Source organism: Ovis aries, chromosome 1 (genome assembly GCF_016772045.2).
Source record: "Ovis aries strain OAR_USU_Benz2616 breed Rambouillet chromosome 1, ARS-UI_Ramb_v3.0, whole genome shotgun sequence".
In the NCBI taxonomy this organism is placed as follows: Eukaryota; Metazoa; Chordata; class Mammalia; order Artiodactyla; family Bovidae; genus Ovis; species Ovis aries.
In genome coordinates this window covers 9,885,080-9,895,233 of record NC_056054.1, presented here as the reverse complement: position 1 = coordinate 9,895,233, position 10,154 = coordinate 9,885,080, and the positions used below count along the sequence as shown (strand labels likewise).

Sequence of the window (10,154 nt, the reverse complement as noted above, 5' to 3'; positions counted from 1 at the left end):
GGGCCCCGCGGGCCGCTGGGAGAGGTGGTGTCTGGGCTCCAGGCGCTCGGCTGGAGGGCGGGGTCCGGACGGCGGTGTGCGGACTTTCGCGCAGGTGAGCACGCGTCCCGCAGGCGGTCTCTCTTCCGGAGCTGCTGCTGGGCCGCCCGTAGCTGTGGTGACGCCTCGTGGCCTTGACCTCTGAGTTAGGGGAGGGGTAATGCCTAGCGTTGGCTCTGGCCCTGACGAGGCCTGAGAAGAAGAGATGGCCCCTCTCTCTTCCCCGGGCTCGGTGTGAGCGTCTGAGCGCCCTGCGAACACTTAGCTGTCAAGGCTTCTCGGTCTTAGGCACGTGGGTGAGGACGGACCCGACGAGCTCAGACAGGTGGGACAGGGGCCGGGCCCAGGGAACCCAGAGAAGGGCGAAGGGCAGACCCTTGGACCCTGACCTCCTTGCGCTCTCATCCCTGGACCGGTCTCAGTGAAGGTCAGGATTGATTTTTCCACCCAGTCTGGCCTCCTTTGCCCTTGTTAGCGGTTCTCAAATCTCCTGACTGCAGTTTCTCATCTCACTGGGCCTCCAGGACCCCTGGCACAAGGGCAGGTTTCCCCGCAACCCATTTGACCTTTTCCTGCTCAGACTTCTCCGTGCGGGGCTGGAAATAGGCCTCACGGTATTTGCCAGACACTTTGGCCTCCTGTTTTGACCCCTTAGGGATGACTTGTTAGAGTATCTAGCTTCCTGTGATCAGCAGAGGCACCTGCTGTGTTCCTGCCGCCTTTTAAGGGCGGGTGGTTGGATGACTGCGGTGGTTTTACACAAGCCAGTTGCTCATTCATTCAACAAACTTTTTCAGCATTTAATGCCTGATGGGGTGGAAAGGATGGGAGATGGATATGCCACAGTGGGAACGCACAAACATTGGCCTTGCCCTTTTGGACCGCAGAGTGTTTTGAGAAATGCACACAAATCGGGTAGGCCAGCCCAGTGTGCGACACAAAGTGTTTCTAAATGTTGAATGGATTAAGTTATTTGGGGACGATTAGAACGTGAACCACAGAGGGAGACCTTGGGCTGCATATGAGAGAGAAAAACACGGTGGACTCATGCTTCATATATTTTAAGACAAATTGGTGACCTGTGCAGAGAGTTGCTGTTGAGGGAAAGTGTTTACTCACAGAGGACTTGCTTACAAGATAGGAAAGAAGATGAAGACGTATTAGGTTTGAGATTCTTCAGGGGTGCCTTATCATTTCACAAATGTCTGAATGTATCACAAATCTCAGAGTTTTCAAAAAGAGAAGCTCTTTTAGGAAGTGAAGTGCCAAGTTGAGAGGGAAGAATTGCAGGAAGCTCTCTTCAAGACCAGGATTTGGACAGAAGCCAGTCCATGGAGTCACAAAGAGGCGGACAGGACTGCGTGGAGCGAACTGTGTGCTCATACACACATACACCTATTTGCAGTGTGTTTTTTCCAGCTGAAGGAACAGAGGTGTTGAAGATGGAGAGGCCTGGGTTCCAATTAGTGGCTTTGTCGTTTCTGGTGATCTTGGGCCAGTTGAGGTTATGTTCCTGAGCCTTTGTGGCCTTCAACAAAAATCTGGACTAGTAATTTCTACCTTATAGAGGCGATCTGCACCTGTGAAGGTCACGTGACGACTAGTGTGTGAATTGTCTGGCACAGTGCCTGGTGTTCAGACAGGGACTCAGAGCACAACCTCAGAGCTGCTCTGGCAGTTTTTCCCCTGGTGATGGTCCGTTATAATCTTGGGTCCACAAAATGCTGGGATTCCTCCAAAGAGAATTGGAACCAAAGAGAGAGGGAGAGAGTCATCTGATCTTTGGTGAGGTAGACCAGAGACAGCCGAGCTGGGGAAACACCTACAGGGGTACAAAAGGAATGATATTTCAGTTGAGACTTTTGGGCACGTTACTTAACCCTCTGGTAATGCCATCTATCGCAGAGTGGACATGTGTTTTAGAGAAGATAGAATATATAGATTACCCCAGGCTCTGGCACTTAGTGCGCAATAAATAAACATGAATGACTATCACTATTCTGATAATTGTGAGTAGTCCTTGATAATTGTTAACAATATTCATTTGAGACTGAATGGCCATTAGCATGACCCACTTTGTGTGGTTTTACATTTTTTTGGTGTTGTCTTCAGTTCTGGAAACTCTAGGGCCATGGCTTGTGCAGTGTTGTGTTTTGTTTTATGAAAAAAAAAAAAGTGAAAGTGTTAGTCACTCAGTAGTGTCTGACTCTTTGCAACTCCATGGACTGTAGCCTGCTAGGCTCCTCTGTCCATGGACTTCTTCACGCAAGAATACTGGAGTGGGTTGCCATTTCCTTCTCCAGGGGATCTTCCTGGCCCAGGGATCGAACCCATGTCTCCTGCATTGGCAGGCAGATTCTTTATCAACTGCTGTTTATTTGGCTGTGCGCTGCCTCAGTTGTGGCAAGCAGAATCTCTAGTTGGTGGCATTTGAACTCTTAGTTGCCGCATGTGAGATCTAGTTCCCTGACCAGGAAGTGTACCCAGGCCCCACACACTGGGAGCATGGAGTCTTAACAACTGGATCACCAGGGAAGTTCTGTACAGTGTTTTTTTTTCTTTTAAAAAAGAAAAAAACATAGAATTTTCATTTTCAAGTTCTAGTGTGTCCAGAGAATGTATAATGGGTTAGTGATATTTTTAATTATGTAAATATGAGGATATGACTTTGGTTGAAGAGAGTGTATTTTGAAAGGGATCTGGCCAGCAGATTTGTAGAGGTTCATCTAGTCAGGAAAGTCAGGTTCAGAATAGGAAAAAACCATTATTTCTTTACCTTAAATCCAGACTGGTTGGGTAATGGATTTGGCTGCCTAAATATGCTCCTCCTTCTTTATGTGGGGCAAAGGACAAGAGACTCACGGTGGGATTGTGTGTGGTGGGGAAGGGGTGGCTAGCTCTGCTGATGGAGAAATTGTATAGAACAAAGGAAGGCTCTTATCGACTCTTGAAGTGCTGGCAAACTGTGCAGGGAGGGCCTGGGGTCACCAGCAGGCTTGAAGCTTTATTAGGTAAGGCTCAGAGGGTCTCTTGTGGGGAACACTGCCATACATGGTTGTGTAATTGTCAAAAGAGTGTAGTCCATAAAATAGACTCTCGCCCTCTTCCCTAACAGTGGGACCTTCTGACATTGCCTAGATCGTTTTGGGGACCCCACTGTTGCATAAAGCGGGGTGCCCTCTTGCATTGCTCCGCATGGGGTGGATGCTCAGTACGCCGTGCCAGGCTGCCTGGTAAGCGGAGCACCGTGGCGGGTTGTCCATGCTCGGCGGGGAGGGCGCTCTTCTCCCTAATGGCCTTGTGCTCCCCTGCAGATGCCATGTGGCCTGTGCTTTGGACCGCGGTGCGCACCTATGCTCCCTATGTCACCTTTCCCGTGGCCTTCGTGGTCGGAGCTGTGGGTTACCACCTGGAGTGGTTCATCAGGGGGAAGGAGCCACAGCCTGTGGAGGAGGAGAAGAGCATCTCGGAGCGCCGGGAAGACCGCAAGCTGGATGAGCTGCTAGGCAAGGACCACACGCAGGTGGTGAGCCTTAAGGACAAGCTGGAATTTGCTCCTAAAGCCGTCCTGAACAGAAACCGCCCGGAGAAGAACTAATGGAGGACCCAGGGCCCTGTGGGGCCTTCCGCGGGCCACGGCCGGGCCTGCCGCCACGTCGGCGCAGCCCCAGAACCCACGTCTGATTCGCTTCACTGCTGCTTCCGGCCCCTCCCACCCCCCACCGCCACCCACATACTGGCTGCTCTGCTATGGCGAGGCAGACGCACTGGAAGCGGAGGGGCCAGTGAGGAGGAAGGCCTGGGAGGGCTCTGGCCTGCAGGCTGCCTCAGCTGGATGGTGGCCACGACTGCTGGGGCTTCTGCGCCGCTGGGTGCACCACTGGGGGAGAGTTACCAAGTGAACACTGGCCGTCAGTCCCGGTGGGGAGGCGGTTTGGCCTCAAGTGGGAGTGGCTGGGACTGGGGTGGTGGGGTACCTCATGCCTAGTTCTGGTTTGCACTGGCAAGAGTTCACAGATCTACCTGGCTCTCTTAACTAGCTTGCCTTGTCCTTTGTGCTCATTCTCCCCGAAATCCTGTCCTGGCAGCTCAGGGAGGGGATTCCCCTGGGAAGGAACGCCATTTTCTGTTCTTGGGAGCCCAGACTGTTCGCCTTGGGGCAGGTGAATTAGCTTGAAAACAATCACCATCTTTCACCACCCTGCCCATTACTGTATAGTGCAAAACTTGATTAAAGTGGCGTCTGAAAACCATTTTGATCTAATCCTATCTTCCAGGTGATGTTTGGGGTCTCCTTAGGAGTTATGTAAGTGCAGACATCTCCAGGTAGGATAACATCGGCCTTTAACTAAGGACTTCAGGGCCCTGGAGCTTTGTTTTACTAGTGTGATTGCACTGGATCCTGGAGATGGTGAGTCCTGGAGGCGCAGGTTCTCATGGGCCTTTTTATCATAACAAGAGGCTTATAGACTTTCAAAGTCTAAATTAGAGTAGACTAGGGAGCTTGACAGTGAACATAAAATTTTCCAACTTCATACTCATGCACACATAAAAAGTAGAATATATACATAATATTTGGTAGGGGGTTTGAAAAATGGTTACCCACACTCTGAGGTCTCTAGTACAGATAAAAAGGTAACATTTTGGTATTTTCATTGATTCTTGGGCTAGTTGATTTTAGTTACTTATCATTACTGTACGTATTTTATATTCTCTTTTTACATAGTATTTCATATCAGAATTTTCCATCTCATCACATGGTCTTCATAATCCTGATTGTTTTCAGTTGCCCATCAAGTGGGACTATAGCATAGTTTGTTTTCTGTTTCCCTATCGCTGGACATTTGGGTTGTTTCTGATTGTTCACTCAGAAATACTGCCAGGAGTATCTTATATGAGGCTTTTCCTGCATTTTGGAATACAGGAAAGGGGTAGGAACAGTAAATGGCATTCTGGATGAAGTGGGATGAGTAATTTAAGGGTCTTAATATATAGTAACTGAACGTCTGACCTGAAGGGCAGCTGGAGCCTATACTAGATGCTGCCACTAAAGACGTTGTCCGTGAGGTTGGAGAGGGTGAGAGCAGAGAGCAGACCTGTTGCCTCATGAAGTCAGTTGACCTTCACCCTGAGTGAGCAAAGGCAAGTAGTGTGTTTGATGAAGAATGAACTACCTTAAAAGGGGGAGGGCGTTTGCCCTGCTTCTTACCGCAGGATCTGAGGCCTGATGGTGTTAACAGGTGAGTGAAGGTAGAGCTGAACAGGTGAGGTTCTGGCTGTGGCGTGGGGGGAGCGGGATACAAAGGATGGTAGCCAGAGAAGGAGGGGGCAGGTCAAGTCAGTGGCTTCCCCCTCAGTCGCCGAAGCCTGGCAGGAATGTTGAGATGAACTGCTGTTGTTTCTCAGGGAGTAAATTTGGTGGGGAACGTGGGGTAGCAGCATCTGCTCCTGAAATAAGGATGAGGTTTCTGGTTCCGAAAGGATGTGCTAAGGTCAGGTTGGTTACGGGCCTCATCAGCTGACGCAGCCCTCATCAGCAGGCCAGTGCTGCCCCCCTGTGGCAGTCCCGAGTGCCACCAAGCCTGGGATCCCTTCAAGGGAGTAGCACTCAGGTCAGTTGCTGCTGCTGCTGCTAAGTCGCTTCAGTCGTGTCCAACTCTGTGGGACCCCATGGACAGCATCCCACCAGGCTCCTCCGTCCATGGGATTTTCCAGGCAAGAGTACTGGAGTGGGGTGCCATTGCCTTCTCCGATAGGGGTCAGTGAGGTGTCTTAAATGAGGCGCTGGAAAGCACGGGCCTGCCTGAAGGGGGCAGTGGCTGTGCAGCCTCTTCCAGTTTGTGCTGCTTGGCCAGAGATACCAGATTTTTATCTTTTTTTTTTTCTAAAAGATATTAGAAATTCAGATTTTTGTGGGGTTTTTTTGGGGGGGGGGGCATGGAAACTTCTGATTTTTAAATGTAGACAGTTTATTTAAAAAAAGAAGTTCTAGGTATGCTCACATGACCCAGTGGCTGCCGGTTTGCCACCTGTCAAGCTGCCCCTCGCGTGCTAATGAAATCTGAGAGAAGAGCTTTATTTTTAAGTGATCATCTAACAACTGTGGCAAATATGAGATCCCTTGAAACACTTTTGGGCATCCTGCACATATGTAGTTTAATATCAGCCTAAGCAAAACATCGGAGGACAGAAAACATAACAGAAATAACACCAAAAACATCTTCCCACGGATGAGGCCGTTTTTGGGTTTTCAGATGTTTCAGAATAACCCTTCCGGCCCTGCTGTGCCTCCTCCCAGTGCCTGGCAGAGGAAGCCCTGTCCTTGGGAATCCGAGTTGCTCCCTTTTTCTAGTCTCACTTTGTGCCCCCTTTAAGTAATTCTATTTGGAGGGCTTGCTTTCACTGAATTTCTGCCTGTAGCAAGTCTATTAATATTCCCAGCTGGCTGTTGTTTCCCACAGGCTGGCTGAGTTCTGCTGCTGCGGGGCCCTGAGACAGCGCCTGCTTTCTTGCCTCTGCCCAGCCAGGTAATGTTAGGCAGCAGGGTGTTGTTTTTTGTTTTGATGTGAACAATTTTTAAAGTCATTTTTGGAATGTGTTACAATATTACTTCTGTTTTATGTGTTGTTTTTTTTGCCCATGAGGCATGTGGGATCTTAACACCCAACCAGGGATCGAACCCACTCCTGTGTTGGAAGGGGAAGTCTTAACCACTAGACTACTAGGGAAGTCCCAAGCAGCAGGCTTTCCATGGATTTGGCAAAGGTAGGCCAGACTTGCTGGGACCAACCAAGGCGCAGACTGGTTTTCTTCCACACTTTCTGATTCCCTGAAACATATGAGTAAGTAGATGGGCTTGGGGTTTGCCTCCCCACCCTGGGTAATAGTGCTGGCTTTGTTGCTGTTGCGGCTCCGTGAACTGTATCCTGCCAGGCTCCTTTGTCCGTGGGATTTTTCAGGCAAGAATGTTGGGAGTGGGTAGTCATTTCCTTCTCCAGGTGGTCTTCCCAACCCAGGGATCGAACCTGTGTTTCCTACAGTGGCAGGCGGATTCTTTACAGCTGAGCCACCAGGGAAGGGCAGTGCTGGCGTCAGAGCAGCGTTGCCCTGTCTGAGCATGTCAGGGCTCACTTCTCTGCCCTCAGGGGCCTGGTGTCTGGGGCTTTTCCACTCCCTCTCTTGCCTTTCCTGTGCCTGTTGCTGTGTTAGCGCAAGTCAGCTGGGCAGCTGCCAGGACAAGCCAGCCGGGGGCCCTCTGACCCCTGTCAGCTTGCCAGGGCCCAGGCTGATGAGGCTGTCAACTGAGTGAAACACCATGAGATTAGACTCCCCCGAGTCACTTGGGAACCAGGCAGTTCAAACAGAGAGGCTTGCTCGTGTCTTATCTCACTTTTCGTTTCCCCCTCTGGCACGGGTCTCTGGGCACTTGTGGAATGGTGAGCCAGGGCCGTGTGGCACAGTGAAAATAAAGAGGATCCTCGGGTTCGGCAAATGTGTGATACTGCCTCCACTGCTAGCTGAGTGATGTAGCCTTTCTCAGTTTCAGGTGTCCGTTTTCTGGTAAACAGGAATAAGAATACCTAGTTTTGCTGGGTTGTTGCAAAGCTAAGATATCATACGTAAAGTTCTTAGCAGAGCCCACGGCAGTAGGTAGGTGCTCAGTAAATGTTGGCTGCTTTAGTTTTTTCGCAAGAAAAAGAGTTCTGTGTATCCTTGTGGTCCTGGTGAGCTGGGATCAGGAGGAGAGAGCAAGCAACTGTGGCTGGGAAAGTGATCCCGGACCTGCCCTCATAGGTCTGGTGGTCCAGGGCTTCTTGGGGAGTGTTTCACAGGAGGGACTGCCTTGTCCCAGAGCCAGGCTGCCTAGGGGAGTGCAGGCTGTGTTGCCAAGTAGTAGTCACATCGGCGCTGACTCAAGGTCAGGGGCGAGCAGTGGGGAGCGAGGTGTGGGGAGCACCTGAGAGTGGCCCCTCAGGATGGCTGGAACAGGGAGCCTTGGGTTTGGAGGCTTGAGAGCGGCGTGACCGCCACCCTGCTGGCCTCAGAAGGATGGGGATGCCGCTGTCCTCCCTGTGTGTAAACAGAGTGAGAAGCCAGCTTAGAGCTTCAGAAACAGGCGCGTGCTGTTGTATGCCGGTAAAACCCTCCTTTTATCGAATCGGACGGCAGCCAGTCTGATAATGGAATAGACATAAATGCTCCTCTGTGCTTTTCCTGAACAGTCTCTCGGAAGTCTGCTAAGGAGAAGTCCCTGGGGGAATCAGCTTTAAGAGTAAAGAGGCATTATTGATAATTAGTATGTATCATTTTGCTTCCTGTCCCACGGGTACCTTGATGTACTTCAGTCAGTCCAGTCGCTCAGTCGTGTCCGACTCTTTGCGACCCCATGGACCGCAGCACGCCAGGCCGCCCTGTCCCTCACCAACTCCCGGAGTTCACTCAAGCTCATGTCCATTGAGTCGGTGATGCCGTCCAGCCATCTCATCCTCTGTATGTACGTAAAAGCTGTGTATTCCTTTTGAGTTGAGTTTGTTAACATTAGTTATCTGTTTATCAAATCCTTTTTAGTGCGGAGATAAACCTTGGCTTTGTATTTTGTTTAAAAATTCCAAATGGGTCCTCCACATATTTTTGATAATTTTAAACATGTTTACTGGAGTCCCAGAAAGGGCAGTTCTTCTCTCTGGAAGAGTCCAAGTCCTTTGTGTCCTTACGCCTCTCTCCACTGCCCCTGTTCCACTTCCACCCCCAGCTCCACTGTCCGTTTCTGTTTGGTTCCGGGCCTGCGCTGCTTAGCGCAGCGGGAGAATTGTATGTAACCATGTGGCCGGGCAGTCTCCATGTATAGTTTCAGATGCAACCTTCAAGGTGACTTTTTTTTTTATGAATCAGCCTCCTCAGCCCCATGGCTGCATCCCTCTTGACCCTTGCTGCTTGCTTTCTGCCTCCACCACTACAGTGCTGAAGCCAGTTTGGCTAAAAGCCTTTATGACTGCAAGTCTGGGAGTCTGCCACTCCCAGCCATACTGTCGCTTTGCAGTGTCCGGCACGCTTCGTGGAATTCTGTCTCGATATCACCGCCACCTCCGTTTCCTTTTCCAGCTGTCTCTTCTGCCATTGGCGCCTCCTGTTCTCCTAAGTATGAGTGTTCCTCCAGCTTCATCCATGTTTGTTTTCTTGCCGGACAGTTTCAGCCTCACCTGTGCCTTCAGCCACCTGCTGATCTACCTTGAAGACGCCCAGATGTCTGTCTCGAGTTGTGAATTTCACCCTCCAGCCTCCACATCATTCTCCGAAACAGCTCACTATGTATCTCTGTGTCTTGATTTGTATGATGGTTAAAGGCGTTGACGTGGGTTTGCAGCTTAACTGTGTAATCTAGTTGTGTGGCCAGGGAAGTCACTTCAGCTTTCCTAAGCTGCGTCTGTGCAGTGGGGATGAAGATGGAGTGTTTGTGAAACACCCGCCCAGTGTTAGCGTAGATTCCGTCTCCTTTCTCTTGTTGCTCAGCTGGGTTCTGACCCTCCTGCCCCGCCCCCGTCCCTACCCACCTGTGACGGTTTCTCTTCTTCATCTGTTTTCTGCATCTCGCTTCCATGCCCTCATCACTTCTGGCCTAAACTTTTGGTCTCTTCCTGAAAATTCTTCATTCCTACCAGCATTTTCTCTCTCAAACACATCTCTGATGAGGTCACTCCTTAAAGACCTCCATGGCTTCTCTCACCTGAGCCCCGGGTGCACCACGCACGTCCTTTCACCGTCTTGCCCCCGCCTCCCTTGCACCATCCCCAGGACAGAGTCTGGCTTGTGCCACCTCCTGACTGTGCTGCGCCCGTCCGGATCTTGAGGCCTCTGTGTGCACTGCGCAGCGGGCCTCCTGGGCTGCCTGGTGAATTCGGTTCCACTCCAGGACGGCCCAGGAGTTTGAGCAGAGACTGCCTCTCAGGCCCAGGGTCCACTCTGCTCCCGCAGCATTTACACAGGGCGTTGTGTTGATTGTGCGACTGTTCCCCTAGACTGTGAGTTCCTTGAGGGCAGGGATGAAGCCTTGCACAGAGGCATTTCCAATAAACGCTGAATGACTTCAGAGGCCCCTGAGTGTGACTCTGGAATGG

The 10,154-nt window shown here is 50.8% G+C and overlaps 1 protein-coding gene across 2 annotated transcripts; it reads left to right on the top strand.

Annotated features, from left to right (window-relative positions):
• Positions 1 to 4,292, top strand: SMIM12 (small integral membrane protein 12). 2 transcript variants are annotated; one of them, XM_004001786.4, is made up of 2 exons: positions 1 to 94; positions 3,354 to 4,292. In XM_004001786.4, exon 2 carries the CDS (start codon positions 3,359 to 3,361, stop codon positions 3,635 to 3,637), a length of 279 nt encoding a protein of 92 aa, XP_004001835.1. In that variant the 5' UTR covers positions 1 to 94; positions 3,354 to 3,358; the 3' UTR covers positions 3,638 to 4,292. The 2 variants fall into 2 exon arrangements, with proteins under 2 accessions (XP_004001835.1, XP_012045032.1); XM_012189642.4 differs by having other exon boundaries at positions 1 to 364.
• Positions 4,293 to 10,154: the final 5,862 nt, after the last annotated feature.

What these genes read in the sequence shown, in the direction of transcription:
- SMIM12 (XM_004001786.4), top strand. Translation starts at nt 3,359, where the DNA reads ATGTGGCCTGTGCTTTGGACCGCGGTGCGCACCTATGCTCCCTATGTC.